Source organism: Myxocyprinus asiaticus, chromosome 14, assembly GCF_019703515.2.
Source record: "Myxocyprinus asiaticus isolate MX2 ecotype Aquarium Trade chromosome 14, UBuf_Myxa_2, whole genome shotgun sequence".
Lineage (NCBI taxonomy): Eukaryota > Metazoa > Chordata > Actinopteri > Cypriniformes > Catostomidae > Myxocyprinus > Myxocyprinus asiaticus.
The window spans coordinates 9,734,252-9,754,498 of record NC_059357.1 but is presented as its reverse complement, the minus strand read 5'-3'; the positions used below and the strand labels follow the sequence as shown (position 1 = coordinate 9,754,498).

At 37.8% G+C, this 20,247-nt stretch overlaps 1 protein-coding gene across 1 annotated transcript; it reads right to left on the bottom strand.

The window, feature by feature from the left end:
- LOC127451427 (ATP synthase F(0) complex subunit C3, mitochondrial-like) lies at window positions 1–11,283 on the bottom strand. Its single transcript, XM_051716142.1, has 5 exons — window positions 11,179–11,283; window positions 8,386–8,433; window positions 4,841–4,918; window positions 2,734–2,921; window positions 1–308 (listed from the first exon to the last, which is right to left on the bottom strand). The coding sequence occupies exons 2-5, from the start codon at window positions 8,422–8,424 to the stop codon at window positions 194–196; spliced, it is 420 nt and encodes a 139-aa protein (XP_051572102.1). The 5' UTR covers window positions 8,425–8,433; window positions 11,179–11,283; the 3' UTR covers window positions 1–193.
- Between the last annotated feature and the right edge of the window lie 8,964 nt (window positions 11,284–20,247).

The window sequence follows — 20,247 nt, the reverse complement described above, 5'->3', positions numbered from 1 at the left end:
CAGATTTCAACCATTTATTCAAATGTCTTATGTGAAGTGAGTTCTTACATAAAACTTTCGGAACGAGAAAAATGGTACAGGGGAACATAAAAAGGGAGAGTTTCTTGTTGGAATGGCAATGCCACGGCATAAGCTGTGCGTCATAGCTCCGGTCTCCAGAGTTGACAGTGTGGGAGAAGAACAGACGTCTAAATCACATGGCGAACAGGATGAGGAACGCCACCATCAGACAGAACAGACCCATGGCCTCAGACAAAGCAAAGCCCAAAATGGCATAAGAGAAAAGCTGCTGTTTCAGGGATGGGTTCCTGTTAATGAAAAGATAATTAACAATTAGCTACATGTATGTAAAACAAAGAAAGCAAACATTTCTTGCATCCTACTGCAAAAAAAAAAAAAAAAACCCACTCCCACACCCCCACACCCCCAATTAACAGCCACTGGGATCAAAGCCTTTTTCCTTGCAATCAAAGAAAGCTCATTTTAGATATTAGTTTAAAACTTTGGTCAACTTACAGTATGTGAAATGCAACAAAAGACAACCGCATTCAAAGATGCAGAGGACTCTCAGTGACAAAACAGTACCCGGTATCATTTGCCAACATTACTTTATAAACCACTATTAACTCCTACACAGAACTGCTGTACCAATGCAAATACCTGCATTGCATTTTACACTCTTATTTATTATTGTCTGGCATCTAGATCAGTGTTTCTCAACTAGTGGGTCACGGAGCGCAGGGAAAGAACAGTGCCAAGGTCCTTCCTCAATTAAATTCCAAGTGGAATTTTGGACCGCCGAGGGAAATTTAATGACATTCATCTCACGTTCGGCAGCCCTGACATTCTAAACAGCAACTGACGAGGAAAATAGACAACACTATGTGCCAAAATAAAGGTTTTTCATATTGCACATTACGCTTACTATAATTAAAATGACATTTTTACAATAGTAACAGTAACTGTGGTATTTTGACAAATGTTATACTAAATCTATTGGACCTCATTTTCATTACAACTGTGGCAGTTGTAGTTAAAGTTTCTAAATGTGTTTAGGCTACTATTTGTTTCAAAACATATACTGTAAAATTATTTATAAGAAAGACCAACAACATTGACCTAACCACAGTAATGAGCCAGCCATGGTCTTACCTGTGCTTTTAAAACAATGCACTGTAAATATAAGGGCAAGAACATTAAGTTTGGACTTCAAAGATAAAGTTTTCCTCCTCTATAATATACAGCATGTTCTGCTTGAATTAGGGATGCACTGATGTATCGGCCAATTATTGACCAAATTAAAACCACCAGCAAATCGGTTTTCAGCATGAAAACGGCAAATTTAAAAACCGTTGGTTCATTTAATTAATTATCAATACACTTTGTAAAAACAATTCAAATGCACAATCCAGAAATAATGATAGCCACAGAATGTAGGAGGGTTGGAACTCCTAAGAACATGTAATATTAAATGTTTCTTTCTCGTTCTCACATCGAGGACAAACTGTTGTTACAGACGTGACAGTTGTGAAAGCGGCACTTACATATACATGCGGTAAAACCATATAAAACACTTTGAAACTAGGCCTGGGCAATATGTAACAAATATTTTAGTGATAATCGGTTAAAAAATATTGCGATATCCGATTACATCGTCAACCCCCCTGCGAGGGGAGGTGATTTTTTTTTTTGCTTTATTGATTTTGCTTTAAAAAAAAAATATTTTATTGAAACAAAAAACATTTCTAAATTCAAATTGCACTTTAAAATAAACGGAAAAAAAAAAAAGCAATAAAACAAAGTGATCAACCACCTCCCCAAATCCAAACATTTACCACCCCCAACGGCTCCTATTGCCATCACGCAAGCATCCGTCAATGACAACAGGTGGAAAATTACTAATAGCCTACAGATTAAAAACTAAAGACAATTATAAATGTAAAAGACAATAATAATCATAATAAATAAGCCTAATAAATACCCTTGTGTTCCCAAAATAATGCTGCAAAATGTGTGTTCTTATTGAATTTGTGTTTGTATTGCATTTTGGTAATACAGTTAATGCTGCCTAAAGAAAATAACTACATTTTAGGTTCAAGGTGAACGTGTCTTGCATTACTTTGATTTAATCCTTGTTGTCTTTGTTTCTTTAATACAAAGATATACATTACTGAACCTGCAGACTTGCGTTCACAATGCATGCCAACCGAGTGGAAATAATGCAAACTAAACTCACAGCACCTCCTGAGATGATCGGAGATAATTTGCAGCATTCTCATAGACGACCTTATTCTAGCAAACAGTTTTCAGATGAATGAAATGGAGAGAGTAAAAACTCTTTACAGGCACTTGTTCCACAAGACAGGCTCGTGCTGCACGCCTCTGAACAAACAGCGAATCAGACAAGCACTGACAGCTTTTCTTTTGTTTGTTGTTAAAAATGTGTTAGAGTTTCTTCAAGCACATGTCTTTGTGACTAACAGCATTTCTTGTCATGCGTCACTCCGAGACATCTTACAAGTCGCCCACCTGTTGCGGGTAGATGAGCAAAATTACCCAGATACATTAAATAGAGGTTACGTATTTTTTACTGTGTTGGGTTGCCACTTGATGTCCAATGATAAATCTGAGTCCTGAAGCAAACCCAGCTGAGAACCACTGATCTAGATCATCTGCCATTGTGGGAAGCATTTCCCTTATGCCTTATTTTTCAACCTCAAACTTTAAAATTACCTAGCATAGCCAATAATGAGGCTGCCGAACACTGTTCCAATTCCAGCTCCTGATCCGGCAACACCCACTGTGGCTGCACCAGCACCAATAAACTTAGCTGCCGTGTCGATATCTCTGGATACAGCGCTGGTCTGGAACCCCCGGGTTACATTAAGAAGGGAAGCTTGACTGACTGGCAACAGGGCTGCCTAAAAAAGTAAAGGAAAAATTATCGTTTATATGCAAGAGTAGCACCAAATTAAAAAACCTCCACGCTCTTGAAAATGTGCATTAATGAGCCCATGTCAATATAATCTATACTTAAACTCCCTAAAACAAAAAAAAAAACAAACAAAAAAAAGAACTGGTCCCAATCAAAATCAATGGGCTAAGACACTTCGGGTCAGGAGAAAAGAACCCAGAGACTATATCAAACTTTTTTTTTGGTCATTTCGTCTACTCGAGTACTCATCAGATTGGCTGCTGCATTGGGTCTCATTGTTCCAGTGTTTTGAATATTCATTATTATAGGCTGTTATAACGTAATCTGCAGGGTGTAAAATGCAGTGTGGGATTCAGCACAAAAGGTGCACTCAGTAATTTTTAAAATCCTAAAGACTTTATGGCTGTCAAATAAAAATGTGAAATTCGAATATTCATTGAATAAGAAAAACACGCACATTCTAATTCTAAAACTACGCATTTCAATTTGGATGTGTGCCTAGCACTGGCGAAGGGGGCTGCCATGTTAGAATCACAGTCGAATACTACTCGCTTAATCTCAGTAACCGTCCTGTTATTTGCCACTTTCACTCACTGATTAAATCTGAATACAAAATTTCTACAATGGCATCTGAAAAGGAATCACTGATTTTAAACGATACTGCATTCAAGCTGCTAGGTGTCAGTGCAAGTCAAATATGACACAAAGACAAAAGTTACTGAGTGCACCTTTAATGTAACTAGTGAGAAACGGGACAGTTCAACCAAAAACGAAACTGTCATCATAACTTGCCCTCATGTTGCAAACCTGTTCAACTTTCTTCCGTGAAACTCAAAAGGAGATGTTAGGGAGAATGTTAGTTTCAGTCACCACTCAATTAGATTGAATGGAAAAAGACGCAGTGACAGTGAATGATGACTAACATTGACTAAAATCTCTTCACTCTTCTGAGGAACACACATTCATATGGGCTTAAGGGTGAGTAATTGGGTGAACCGCCCTTTAACTACCTGTTAAATTATTTGTTAAAGGTATCTGCAAAGAACAACAAATGTAAGTCAGCACAAGATTGCATCATGTTTTGCTGGAAAACAAGTGACTGAAGGTCAAAATGTAGGCTACATATTTTTAAGACATTCCATCTAAATAAAACGAGGTAAGAATTAAGTAGCCCCGTGAGATTTAGGGGAGATTGTTGTAAAATTGTTAAGTTTGAATATTACAAATTATGTAATGTATAGTGAGAAAATCCTCCCCATATGAGCCATATACGGGCCAAAATAACTCCACTTGCCCTGGTCAGTTACAAAAGTACAAAAACTGGCATAATCAATTTTATGAATCATATTGTTATTATGTGAAGACTTAAGAGGCCAACTCAATGAAAAAATGGTCAGAGAACATCTCTATGTTCGTCCTTCAGGTTACCGTAATTATCTTAAGCATGCAAAACTGTTTTCGTCAGGCTGGCTGAACAGTTGTTGGCTTGAAAAACTTTTTTTTTTTTACCTAAAGCACTATGGAGGAAGTCAAAAACAGCTATACAGCCAACATTTAAACCACCACTGATGAGGTAAATAGCTACAAGACCATGTCATGTACCAAAAAAGGGGTTTTAAACTACACATCAACCTTACTAAAATTCTGTTAAATTATGTTTGATATTGAAAATAAATGTTTGTCAAGCTCCAAATAGAGAGTAAATTCTAAAGTCTAAAGAGAAAAGTTCATTTATAAAGTATTTAATTTACTGACTGGATTATCCAAAAAAATAGGCTTTACAATATGGTTAAATAAAAACTAATTTATTGATTTTCCAGAAATTGGGGAAGGGAATAATGCATGCATCTGAATCCATGTGAAAGTGATAAGACTACTAGAGCATCATGGAAAGCACATTTTTACCTGTTCACTTCTTACTTCAGGTCTGTTGAACACAGACACTGAAACAGGCCGGGCCAAAACCCTGGACCCTCCACGGAGCTGAGGAAAGAGAACAGACTTTCAGAATAGAACCAATACATGATGCATATCCATAACGAGATAGCTACATTGTTTTAAACCATAAATTAACGTTTTTTTTTAATATTAAAACATACAAAAAGTACACATGTAGCTTGTTCAAAGTCAAAGTGATGCAGCAAAGCAAGTGGCATAGCTTCACAATTGTATACATTTTAAAATAGTACAAGTAATTAAATGCACATGCAACAAGACGCTTTAACTAGATGGTGCCAAGTATGGCTGCTGCGCTGCGAGCTCCGACCCAGTGTTGCAGTTTTTTGTTTGTTTAGTCTACAATACTTGTGTTTTTTTGTCTTGAATGTCATCTGCCTTATTGTTGTCTACAACAGACAAACATTTTTGGACATTGGTTCTACAATAGCACACCGAAAACTGGACTTTAATACCTCTCGTCAGACTAAGACGTCGCACAAATTGACCCCCGCTACCCAGCATTCTACTGGCAAATGTTCAGTCTCTGGACAACAAGCTCTGTGAGCTGAGAGCATGGATCTCTATCCAACGAGAGACTGCTGCATTATCTGCCTTACAGAAACTTGGATGTCTGCGGAGATTCCAGACTCAGCCATCGAACCCATGGGGTTCAGACAGAGCGAAAGACCTCTCTGGTAAAAGCAGAGGTGGTGGTGTATGTTTTATGATCAACAAATCCTGGTGTGATCAGAGGAACATACATTCTATCAAGTCTTTCTGCTCTCCTGATCTGGAATTTCTCATGCTTTGTGTCGACCATTCTGGCTACAGAGGGAACTCGCAGCGGTCATCATCACAGCTGTGCACATCCCCCCACAAGCAGACATAGACTGGGCACTCAAGGAACCGTATGGGAGTATAAGGGAGCAGGAAACCGCGCACCCCGAGGCAGCGTTCATTGTGACCCGGGACTTTAACAAAGCCAACTTCAAGTCAATAGCACCAAAATCCTACCAACATATCAGATGCAACACATGATGGGACCGGGTTTTGGACCATTGCTACTCTCCCTTCTGGGATGTCTACAAATCCCTCCCCCGCCCACCATTTGGCAAATCGGACCACTCGTCCGTTCTCCTTCTGCCCATTTACAGGCAGAAACTGAAACGGGAAGCACCCGCCCTCAGAACGATCCAGTGCTGGTCAGACCAATCAGATTCTATGCTACAGGACTGTTATGATCACGTGGACTGGGAGATGTTCCGGTCCTCCTCGGATCACGACATCGAGGTCTACGCTGATGGCGTAACGCGTTTCATCAGGAAGTGCATAGATGTAGTGCCGACCAAAACAATACCGATCTACCCTAACCAGAAACCGTGGATTAATAGCGATGTTCGTGCAGCACTTAATGCACGGACCTCTGCTTTTAAATCTGGGAACGTAGAGGAGCATAAACAAACCAGTTATGCCCTCCGCGAAACTATCAGAGCAGCCAAACGCCAGTACAGGGACAAGATTGAAGGACAGTTCAACACTACAGACTCTAGAAGCATGTGGCAGGGAATTAATGTCATCACAGACTTCAAAGGGAATAAAAACTCCACAGTGAACACCGCTGCTTCTCTCCTGGATGAGCTTATTACATTTTAATGCTTGTTTTGAGGGCACCACCACCACCCTTGCGGAGAGAGCTCCCGTGGCCGAAGCTACAAAGGTTATTTCACTCTCTGTCTCTGTAGTGGACGTAACCCGATCCTTCTGATGGGTGAATATCTGTAAAGCCGCAGGTCCAGACGGCATTCTGGGGCACATCAGAGCGTGCGTGAACCAACTGGCTGGTGTTTTTACAGATATTTTAAACCTTTCCCTCTCCTTGTCTGTAGTCCCCACATGCTTTAAAACATCCACCATTGTGCCTGTACCAAAGCGATCCAAAATCACTTGCTTAAATAACTGGCGTCCTGTTGCTCTGACCCCCATCATCAGCAAATGCGAGGCTAATCAGAGATTACATCTGCTCTGTGCTGCCTGCCTCACTGCAGTTTGCTTACCACAACAACCGCTCCACTGATGATGCCTTTGCATATACACTACACACTGCTCTCTCCCACCTGGAAAAAAGTAATGCATATGTGAGAATGTTGTTTGTAGACTACAGATCAGCATTCAACACCATAGTGTCCTCCAAGATTGACATGAAACTCCAGGCTCTGGGCTTAAACAGCTCGCTGTGCAGCTGGATCCTGGACTTCCTGTCAAGCAGACGCCAGGTGGTTAGAATGGGCAGCAACATCTCATCACTGACCCTCAACACTGGAGCCCCACAGGGCTGTGTTCTCAGCCCACTCCTGTATTCCCTGTACACATGACTGTGTGGCAACACACAGCTCCAATGCCATCATTAAGTTTGCTGATGATACGACAGTAGTAGGTCTGATCAGACAATGATGAAACCTACAAAGAGGAGGTGCACACTGATACGCTGGTGTCAGGAGCACAACCTCTCCCTCAATGTCAATAAGACCAAGGAGCTTGTGGTGGACTTCAGGAGAAAAGACAGAGAACACAGCCCCATCACCATCAATGGCGCACTGGTGGAGAGAGTCAGCAGCTTCAAGTTCCTCGGTGTCCACATCACTGAGGAACTCACATGGTCTGTCCACACTGAGGCCGTTATCTTCTTCCTGAGACGGCTGAGGAAGGTTGGAATAAACCACCACATCCTCACACGGTTCTACACCAGCACTGAAGAGAGCATCCGGACTGGCTGCATCACTGCCTGGTACGGCAAAAGCACCGCCCTCAACCGCAAAGTCCTGGAAAGGGTGGTGCGAACTGCCAGATACATCATCAGGTGAGCTTCCCTCCCTCCAGGACATCTATACCAGGCGCTGTGTGAAAAAAAGCACTGAGGATCATCAGAGACTCCAGACACCCGAGCCATGGGCTGCTCTCACTGCTACATTCAGGCAGGCGGTATCGCAGCATCAGGACCCGCACCAGCCGACTTCATGACAGCTTCTTCCCCCAAGCAATCAGACTTTTGAACTCTTGATCGCTCACGATACATATATCAGCACCGCACTTTAAAAGCCTCAGACTGGACTCACATTTTATACTTCTCTTAATAACACACTGGCAACCGACTATCAACCGACAGCTGGATGTCAACACAACACTTCATATTTATTTCCACTGATTACACTTTTTATTGTATACAGTCTTCTTATTTTGTGTATACTGTATATTGGATATTATTAGGTGTATCATATTTGTGTTGTGTAACAAGATGTGTAAATTGTGTTGTGTAAATCAGATGTTAATTGTAATTGTCATACTGCTATGTCGCTTGGAACTGCACCCAAGACTTTCACCCACTGTTGCACTCGTGTATATGGTTGAGTGACAATAAAGGGATTTGATTTGATTTTGATTTGAGAACATAATAAAAATCCTTTTCCGAGACAGGCAATGGAGTGTGATAGTGTTAGTAGAGCTTGAATACGTACCACAGCAGGTGAGGTGACAAACTTAGCACATGCATACATGTTTGTAGCCTGTGGAGAGAGAAAAAAAAAAAAAAGGTTAGACAGGTGAAAGAATGGTAAAGAGAACCAAAGTTGGTCCCATGCCAGCTTTTCCCATTAATTACTTACTTTAATTATAATTTGTCCCGCCACAGTTTCATAATGAACCGAAAATATTTTTACCCTTCTCATAATAACATAAGATCTCTAACGTTGCGTTTTATGCTGTTGCTTCGGCAAAGCATCTCTCACTCTCAGTCTGTCCGTCCGTCCGTCCGTCCCCCTCAAAACATTGTTTGTTTGGCAAGTAACGTTAACTAACATTACAGTATCCGCTAGTCTACACACAATTTTATCATTATCAATGTACGACAGCATGCAGATAACGTTACCATTGATAATTAACATTAATCTAACATTAGCTAATGTTAATGTTATTACCAGCGGCTCTGACAACATAACTATTTTCAGCATTTGAGCAGCACGTTCAACACTAGTAACCACTTTTGCTTACTTTCTTTTATGGCTCAAATGTATGCTCTAATTGATTTTGCATTTTGACCATTTGTGAACTGTGTTAAACTCAATCTTGTTTACCATGCTTTGTGGGTGTAACTTTTTGCCGTGTCATCACCATTCATATCTATACAACCAAGGGCTCGACATTAACACTTGTCTGGTTGTCCAGGACAAGTGGATTTTTGAAGGGGCAAGTGAAAGAGAATTTTACTTTCCCCACCAGACAAGCAGACTGATTAAAATCAATAAAAAAATATAAATAACCGGCTATCTTTGTGATAGCCTAGGCTGTGTCACTTATTAGAAAGTTAATATTCTTATTCTGCTGTTGAAAGTAATCCATTGTATAATTATTAAAATAATAATAAATAATTATCATATGACAATAGCTTCCTCTCCTACCCAGTGCAGTTAACATTTCTGTTGCAGAGAATTTAGTTGATTGCATAGATACGCTATTAGGTTGGGCATCGGTCATAATTTTTGAAAAATATACAACATAAACTTTGACATGTTACTTGAGCCTGTGAATTAAATGTCCTTTTTTCAATCCAGACAAGTAACTTTTTTTTTACTCGGACAAGTGAATGACAATTTACTTGTCCGGAGGACAAGCACATGATATGACAATGCTTAATGTCAAGCCCTGCAACCAATGTGTTTATGATTAAATTAATACTAGAGCACAAAATTGTTTACAAGAGCACAATGTTCTTCATAGTTCTAGCCTCTTAATTTTGCTCTAAGAGTGCACCAGATTGATGCATTTAACTTGAAAATGTACAACATTTTCTTATGGGGGAGCATGCCCCCAGACCCCCCTAGAAGGTCCGAGGTCAACCCACCACAGTCTCACAAAATCCTTTGGGAAACACTGCATTCTGTGCAACTTTTCCCTGCCATTAAAACTCATGTACATGGGTAGATTGGAAAAGATTACAACTCACTCAACACTTGAAGAGACTTCCAATTGAATTAATAGCCAATCATGCTATCAGTTCCAATCCAATCAGCTTCCAATTGCTTAATCACAGAGACTATAACTGGCCCATTTAGAGATATACAAAATAGCAGTGTATCAAGACTGGGATGTAAAGGGGTTTGTACATCCACAGTATCCCAACTAAAGCCAAATCAAATGACAGATGGTCTGTATGTTTTATTTAGACTACAGGTGCATGTGAGGCTATAGCAATCAGCTTTAGCAAAAGAGCCTCCAACCAAAGGATGGAAAACTGCCTACAGCCGGGAGCTCAGCCCCTCCAGGTCAGTGGTCAAACACATGGCAGAATAAAGGCCATGTTAAGACTAGAGAAGGATGTGCTACACACTTGATCATCCAAATTTGTCTCTGAAACAGGATACACAAAATTTGTGGCCCATAAGCATGAACCAATTAGACACAGTGAGGCTGTTAAACTGTCCGTTTTTAAAGGACACTTTAAAGGATGAGGAAATTCATGCAAATATTCAAAATGTACACTTAATCTGATACAAAACTTTAGCACTTGATTAAGTGATATGTACATGCCAGGATGCCCTTTGCATAACCTTTTGAACAGGCAGAGCATAAGGCTCTTGCTCCGTGCTGTTTGCTCATTATATAATATACACAAGTCATTAGAGTACGGTCATTCAGAAAGAATCCAGAAAGGCACTAATATGTTGTATGATCATCCTCAGCCCTATGCCAAATGTGTTTAACTCGGTCCTCCCACAAGCATAAGGACTAGCACAGTCGGGATCGAGAGTGAAGGTCACCAATGGGCCCTTTGGTACATTATTGAAACTCAACATATGAACGGTCTTATAGCAATGACAAGGGTTGCACCTGCATGCCCTTGGCAACATTAAAACATTTGCACTAGTCTGGTTTAGGTGCAGCGCGAGCGTCCAGGCTGCTTCGGGCCCAGTGCGAGTCAGACATTTTGCAAGTGCCACCCAAGCAATACGAGAATAAAACTTTCGTACATATGAGATGCAATAGTAAATCGCTAAGTAAAAAAACCCCGTTTGCGTCGTTTACTGGTAACTTCAGCTGTGCGTGCAGGGACGTGCTCGTAGACGGAATCATTCATACATTTGAAATGACTTTGACAAGTGGCAAGCGGAGCTTTAGCAATGCGCTTCTCTGAATGGCAGCCAAGAGCTGCAATCATCTGAGCTGGATAAGAAACTGCCGTACATTTCTAGTTTTAAAGAAGATTTTTCAGCCCCTTCTGTCTCTAAACAAGAACGCAGAGAACCGTGACTTACCTATTGGATACAGCTCACAAGGGCTTGCGGACACTGGCAATGAGTACGCCGTGGAAAACTGTCACCTTGTTATTTATAAGCTTTGGAACTACGTCCTCAATGCTGATTGGACAGGTGGTCACGCTTGCCTTCTCTGATTGGCTATAAGGTATGTCAAGAAATATAATATACCCAATCGTGCGCGTTGTCAAGAAGGCGGCATCTCATTGATTGGTGTAAAGGGTTTGAGGAAGAAGGTTTTTCTAATTCCCGGGAAAGTCACGAAGCGCATCCCGTGTCCCCTGTGTTCATTAGCTGCTCTAGGTGGAAATCCCGCCTATGTCAGGAAACGGTTCACAAGACGAGGCTTAAAACATTTATTTTAATTTTAATGTATTTATTTCACAAGAAACAAACAGACATGTATATTACATACTGATGGATACGAAACAGATCTTCACAATTTGCATACAAATATTATTTTGACAAAAAAAAAAAAAAAAGTGTATGTGTGTGTGTGTGTGTATATATATATATATATATATATATATATTTTTTTTTTTTTTTTTTCCCTTGAGTATTTTACATCTTTTGTTTGACATACAGTGTCAAATTCAATTAAACAAATGACTTTTTTTTTTTTTCAATAGAAGTGATGTTTTAGTTGATTTCTCATTACTGGTCAATGCATTCACTGAGTCGTAAAACATTTTAAAATCTATGCAAAATAACTTAAAACAGGGTTTAATAGACATTACCTTAGCTTTATGCAAATTATATTTCCCAAGAAGAGTTATTAATTTTAGAGTGTCATCCATTATGGGAGAGCCAGTGTTACTTACAGTCCAAGAACAGGATCATGGTGTCCTTTATTGCAATTATTTTATGAAATGCATAAAATATTAGCATAGATACCTGGGTCCAGAACTCTTTAGAGTAGTTACAGGTGCAAAATAAATTGATAAAAGTTTCCAATTCAAGATTACAAAAAGAGTATGTCTACCTTAAATGTATTAAGGAAAGCATTGCAGGGATAATATCTATACAACACATTAAAATTAATTTCCTTTACCTTATTGGGCAGAAAAATTGATTAATCTCAGACCAAATCTTAAAATCATAGGAACATTTTGATTCCACTGCACAAGTGCTTTCGGGGAACAACTCAAATCTTGTGTGAGACATTTTGTGATGTGAAAATTACTACATTTCTTATCCAAGATGTTAATACCTCCAATTCAAAGTTTTGGAACCTACCCAACTACAGAATTGTACATGAATTGTGCTTTCACAAGATGAAGCACTTTAGGAGAAATGCTTTTCACAACCAAATGATATTCTCTAAATGAAGACAAAATCCCTGAAAAAGAAATAAATTGCTTATAAGTATAATTCTCACAGCTACAATTTAGCAAGTCTGATACTAAAATAATTCCCTTTTTAAGCCAGTCTTTTTAAAATATAGACTTGTTCTTAGATAACACATGCTGATTTCATAATACAGTGTTGGGAGAAATTGTGTTTGAAAGCTATTTTCCATGCGTCCAGTGCTTGCTTATGAAAATGAGCTAGCTGGGGAAGTTTGCTACATTTGAAATGACACAAAAGCAAAACTTTTAACCCACCACACTTTTCAAAAAGCAAATTGGGGGTATAAAACCATAGAGAATTCTCCTGAGCAAAGCAATATTTTATCCAATTGATTTTAAAAATGATATTAATAGTACTGAAATCGAGAGTGTTGAATCCACCCTCCGAGATACTTCTTATGACTGTTCTTCTTTTAACATATCCAGTCTTGTTCTTCCAAATAAACTTAAATAAGGCCCTGTCAACAGCTGAGCACATTCTAGGACTGGCATACAGAGAAAGTGCAGGATACACCAGCCTCTTAATGCGCTGAGGCATTTATTTAATTTTTTTACTTGCTGATACATAATTTTTTAAATATTTTTATAGCTGGTTTCTTTTTTCTCATAATGTACATGATTTAATATAGATTTATACAACTGTACATTGTGTTATATTACACAATTTATAATTTCAACAATAAAAACTTCATATCTGGTCATTCATTTCAATTGAAGAAATCCAAAATGCCACTGAATAGAGCTGTTCAGATGTGACATCAATTTGTAGGCGAACCCTGATGTCTAACTCACCATGGGTTCCCTCAGGATTTTTCTATGGGTTTTTATAATGGGGTTTTTGAATTTGTCAGTAAAATAAACATTACTTGGTGAACCTATGGCGAATTCTCTTCCGGGTTTTTGGACTACAAGCTGAACAGCTCTATAGAGAACAACAGTGCTCAGACGTTTTTTCAGCCATCTGGGTTCCGGAAGTATTTTTCCCATTTATTTTCCCCATAGACTTTATCCTTAATGAAAGAATTGTTAGCCATGAACCAAACCAACCAGCTCCGAGGTGAATCACAACATCACAAACTTTGTTTTGAGGCAAAAAAGTATTTGAAAAACCGACAAAAAGACAAAGGCACAAGTCTGTGTACTTACGGTCTTTCATGAGGGCATGGACTACAGTCCCATGAACCATTGCGAATGATGTCATTGAACAAAAAACAAAGGGAATATATAAAACGATTGATTTTAGGTTGTTGATTATAAGTATAAAAGCATGAGATTTTACGTTTATTGCTAAATATTCTGATATGTACAAATATATACTGTAAGTAGTTTATGGGTGAAGAGAGAGACGGGCTTGATTATGTCATTCACATTGTGTCATGGGAGTGCGCGGTTGCACCGAGGCACATTTCATGGGCTTGGTTGGCTGCGGTTCTCTGATTGGTGAATCTTTCTCTGCTGGACCATGGGTAATGTAGTTGTTTACCATGAATTCTGCTATCAAATATGATTTTTAAACAATGAAGTTGAAATTACCTAGACGGATGGCTCCAACGGAAGCATATACAATTAATGAACAACCTTGGAGCTCAAGGTAGGTATGTCTTTAAATGTTTATAAGTTATCGTTGAAAATCAATTCGTCTATGGAAAAAGGAATGGGATTTTTACTTCCAGAACTACTGACCCTTCACTAGGCCCAGCCCTAAAAGCGTTTCTGACCATTCCAATATAAACAAGTGTTGCCTCTGACAAGATTTTTTCCAACAAGAGTCTACGGGAGTAATGTGTGTTTGAGCAGCTTTAAGCGGAACATTATAGAAATTATCCAACAAACGTAAATAATTTTGATACTCCCTGTTTTTTCTTTCTTTTCAAAAAATCTTTCAATAAATCTCGAGAAGAGCGTGCTATGGATTAAACTGTGTCAGCCATCATTCCCAAATGAACATGTATTACATTAGGAAGGACACCTACATTTCCTCCAAAGTAATTTAAAGCTTATAATTTACATTTTATTTATTTACTGTACGTATTGAATCAGGTCTTAAAGGTGCACTCAGTAACTTTTGTCTTTGTATCATCTTTGACTTACACTGACACCTGGCGGCTTGGATTCAACATCATTAAAAATTTATATTTTCCGTTTCAGATGCCATTGTAGAAATTCACTAAACACAGTCAGCCATGATTACTCGAATCAATGAGTGAAATTGTCAAATAACAGGACGGTTACTGAGATTAAGCGAGAAGTATTCGGCTGGTCATGTGATTCTAACATGGCAGCCCCCATGTGTGGACCCTCTCCCTGTAGAATAAAACAGCTTTTATAAGGTTACTGATATGACTGGAGTCTTCAATTTAATATGAGTGGTCATGATTTCCTACATCTATTGCAAAATTACAATTCATGTCTTTAGGAGTTAAACTTTTTTAATGAGAAAAAAAATTACTGAGTGCACCTTTAATAAAGGCGATAGTAAATAAAGAGTGTGTTATGAGCAGTTCTGTCTCTAGAGGGCGACATATGAACTCTGTTTCCCAAAGAGCTCCTGATCTTTCCTGTGTGAAATTCTGAGCTGGTAATAGCCTACTTTTATACAGACAGATTTTCATAATTATTATTGTAAGAAATGTATGTCAATTATGTTTATCTGAAATAATGTAGACATTAATTACTTTATCCGTAACATTTCATATTTAGAGGAAGATTTTAGTATCACTGCAGACATCAGTATATCTTTAGACAGTATAGTGTTCATTACCACTTTCATTAAATAGGCTACCCTGAATACAATTTAACATGTAGTAAAATACAAAATAGCAAAATACCGTCAACATCTAATAAATTACTAGCAAGATTATATAATTAATTTTTAAGCTGGACATTGATGCATGATGATTTTTAATGAAAGTATTCTGTTATTAGCCAGTGGCTACACGCAATCATTTATCATATTCCAATATAAAGAGATCTTATACTAAAATAACTTCTTAGGGGTTTTGTTTGTTTTTGAAGAAATATACATGAAATTTATAGACACACATTCACTGCCTCTCACAAGAATGTATTCTATTACAGTTCACTAGAGAAAGATTTGAATATGGCCTGGTCATGCCCCCTGAATGTGCCATGTGTGTGAGTCTTTCTCCATTCATTTGATGTGCAGTATATCTGAGCTATTTTTAGTGGTTGAGACTTGCATAGCATTGGCTGGTGTGAACTTCACCTTTCTCTCTCTATAAGTTTACTTTACACTCTATCTGTGTGTCTATATCATTTTAACTGCCTGTCTGAACAACACCCTTTATGGATTATGGGCATGATAAATCAAACTCAAATCTTTCCTCCATTCCTAAATTCAATCTTAAAGCTGGAAACTAAACAAAAATATTCTCTCTCTTTTTACTTTTTTTTTTTTTTTTTTATCTGGTGCCTTTTTCTATTTACCCACAGTAAGAAACTCCACCAAAGGCTGAATTGTATAGTCTTGGAAAACTGCCATTAGAAATATGTTTAAAGTGCACAATTACATGATTTAGAGCTGTTTTATGATGATGAATTAATTACTGATGATGAATATCAAAAAAATGTAATTGTTATCACAGCTGTCCTACATTTCAGCACTGGTAGCAGATAAGTTTTATATCACATTAGAAAGCATTTCCTTTACCATTCCTGTTAGTTCCATAATGAGCTTGTGTGTTTTTGTGAATATATTATATCTTTTAATAAGTGAAATAGTCTTAGAATCACACAATGTAGCCCTTGTGTCATTGATTAAACAGAAAATGAAGCAGAAAACATCCCTCAAATAAACGTGTTGCGCTGCACGCTATAATTCACCCAAAGGCCCCCCAAAACTTTAAGACATTAGATACAGTTCACAATTCATCAAAGCTGTACAAAGCTGTTTCCCTATGAAGGAAACATTTTACAAAAGCCTTAATGCACTGCAGTGCTCATAGCATCAACACATAATTTAAACACACTGTATCGTAGTAAATGAATAATAAATTCTTCTATAAATTGGCTATAGAGTTTTTTTTTTCTGCATAGATTGTGGTACTGTTACACTTATGTGCTGAGAGCTTGTGTGGAATCACAATGAATTTGAATAAACTATTTTAGAGGAAAAAATATACTGTAAGTATATAAAGAGGTTATAATATATATCTGATTAAAAAAATAGAAATAGGCCTACAACTCTTACCACACATGCAGAAACAGATCTTTCTAAGAGTCTAGACACTCTCTCTCTCTCTCTCTCTCTCTCTCTCTCTCTCTCTCTCTCTCTCTCTCTCTCTCTCAGCAGGAGGTAGATTTGATCAGTTTTACAGATGACAAGGGCAATAAATTATAAGCACTTTACAGGCTAAAGCTGGCAAGGTTTTCCATGAAGAGCTGCAACTGAGGCACAGGCATGCAGTTATGTTCAAGATCTGCCACCGGGCATATTCAGAATGACATCCATAGTGATTGCAATTACACGCTTCACATATTTCAAGAGCTCTAACAAGAAAAATAACAGTGCTTTTACATACACATTTTTTAAAAACTCTTTAGAGATTAAAAGTACTCGTACTCATTATATATTATATAGAACCAAGTCAGTGTTGGTTTACTACAGGAACAGGTGAATGCCTACAAATGCACACACACATGCTAAATCAACAAAATAATATCATGTACTGATTACATTATTATACTATATGATCTTTTAGTATTTTTGTCAGAAACAGGCGCTGACAATAAAATGTATTATGAGTTGGATCAATTACCTACTTCTGCCAGTAAGGGGCGCCTTCATAATACCCTATGATTGTTGAGGGCTGGCTTACAGTATGCGCTTGCTACAGCCTCAGAAAACATTTAGGATGCAACAGAAAGGCCTGTTGTGAACACGTGTGGATTATGTGAACTAAGTGGATGGAAAAAGCCTGCTTTTGAGGAGATGGGCTGCTAACACAAATATTACAGGATTGCTCAGAGTCAGTCACCATTGTGTCCTTGAGGATGGTACCCAGTCCCACTGTCTGCTGTTCCTGGATTTATTACACTCTAAATCAATTTGGATGAAAAAGTGTCATCTAAATGGTGAGGAACATTTCCCATCAGGTTTTGGTGCTCATTTTATAAGATTACCATTTGCAATAACCAAGCACAGTATTATAGATAGCCTGCTCAACTATAGTGCACTTTAAGGCATGTCAATATTAATGAGTTTGAATATGCACTGAAAAAAAGAGGAAAAAGCTCTAAACCAGTATGAAAATACTAAACCAGTAGCCTACACTTGAAATCAACATAATACATTTATGTTTGAGATGAGAACATAATTATATTGTGTAAAGTCTGAGTGATATTCAACACAGTCATCAAAAAGTGATTTGATCACATTGCTATGAAATGTTCAAATGGATCCAGACTTCTAACAGATGGAGTTTACTGCTTGCTCAATTAACTTATTTGAAATGAGCTAATGCAACACAGTTCTTTAGCATTTGGTCTCAACTTAATTTCATTGTGTACAATCCATCTATATTCCCTTAATCCAATTTTGTTGGGACTATGTGAATAACATTTGTTGCATCAATGTATTGCTGAAATCTGACAGGGGATCTCCTGTTTCCATCATGCTTTGCATGGGACGGATTAATTGTGATTTTAATGTATTTCTATGCTAAATGAAACAAGTAGAAGATTTATTAGTGTTTAATGTTCTGTTATGTTGGGATTTAGAGGAGTTTCTCTCATGTTGATTTTTTTGAAGGTTACCATTAAAGTGTGGGGCAGGCCGAGGTTAGTTACATTATAACTAAATAATCAGCATGTATTGCTTTTCTTATGAAGCAAATACTGAAGGATTATCAATTTAATGACTGATTGGAGATCTATAAACTCTCAGCAGTACCATACTTTTTTTCAGTACTACTAAGAAACGAATTTTCATTATGTGGTACCAATGTCCACAATTTAAGTAAGTTAAAATAACGATTTTGTTTTCTTCCAGTGTGTGTGCATTCTTGTGGATCTGGAATGATTGACAGCTGACACTAGCAGTACATTCCGGTAAACCAAGAGGGGAAAAGGTGTGCCAACTTGGTTAACGAGTGTTAAGTTCCCCTCAGCCCACCCTGACAGTGACTCTACTGAGCTAATGGAACTACTGAGCTAATGAGGCCCTTGCTGAACACCTTTACTGAAAAGCAACTGGAATAGCACGCAAGCTGAGCAGCATGAGATACATACCAGACAGGGTACATCTGTAAAGTGCATTTACAGTGTATGGTTCTTTATAGTAAGATATACTTTAAAAAGGGGCTTTCTTATTTATGTAATAGTATTACATTAGGCTATTTAATATAAAATTAGCCCATGCCTCACCATAAAGAAAGAATAAATCACCCATTTGATATCATTTAGTAATTAATTAATTTTAAATGAATGGCTGACATAAAACACTAATAGAGTGGAAAAAAAATAATTTACATATAAAGTAGCCTATCATGTAGGCTACACAATATTCATGGATTCGTGTATAACTGAAAAATAATTTAAAAGAAATAGGGTACTGGGTTAAAAAGTGGCACAGTGGGTGAACTGAATTATGTCCTTCACACAAATCATGTTAACGTCATCATCTGTAGGCCTACACAACAAGAAAACCCTCAGGTGGTCTGGATTAAATAATGATTACCGGTGAATTAATGTTGCAAGTGGTGTGGTAGCCATTTCAGGCTGTACGTGAGGTGTGAGTCAAAACAGAATCCACATTAGTGAGAAAAATGAGAGGGCTGATGTCCACTCATAGATTTCATTTTGTCTTCCCTGAAAGTCCTGTGCGGCTGTAATTAACCAACAAATGACCTTATTCAGAGTAGCGCCATATTTATTTTTTGACGGGACTACGAAAAGAATCTGTGAGTAATAGAGGCCTACAGCAGGGTTCCCCAATTCCCCAAATTCTGTCAACAATACAAAGTCATGGGCCACGGCCGTCGATGTAATGGCAATTTTATTTGTGCTGCTGTTATTATTATTATTATTATTATTATTATTATTACAATTACTATTGATGTTTTTATTATTAAAAGTGTCACGCATAAATATTCTTATTTTTTATTAGTTCTTTTTCTCAGTATTAGTAGCCTGTTTTATTTATTTAAACAATTATGAACATTGTGTTTGTATACAGATGAACAAAACTTGCCTGCTGAAAAAAAAACAAATAAAAAAAAAAAACACTTTAATGAACAATCTGGATCTCCAAGTCCTCCATGCGAGTCAACTGTTCCTGCTCATCTCCAAACGGGATCTAATCCCTGCACTGTCCCTAATTGCAAAGTAACAAAAGTATTGCAATAATTTCAATAAAGAAAGGACCGTTTTATTATGCTTTCTTATAAATTATTTGTAATATTAGGCTTTGCATCATATTTTGTTTTTTTTTCTGTACAATGTTATTCTTATTGCGCACTATTCCACGTGTGTTTGTATCACATTACCTTGCGTTATATTATCCAGGCATTATAAATAGAGTAGTTGGCTTCGGGAGTCCATCTGGAATATACTCGTAGCAAAATACGTGTGCAAATCTAAATACGTATATTTACGCAACAGCGCTGTTTACTCATCTCACTCGCATAAAAACACAGATTATATACTCCTCAGAATGCATCAACACCATAGAATGAACATAATGAAACAGTTATGCCAAATT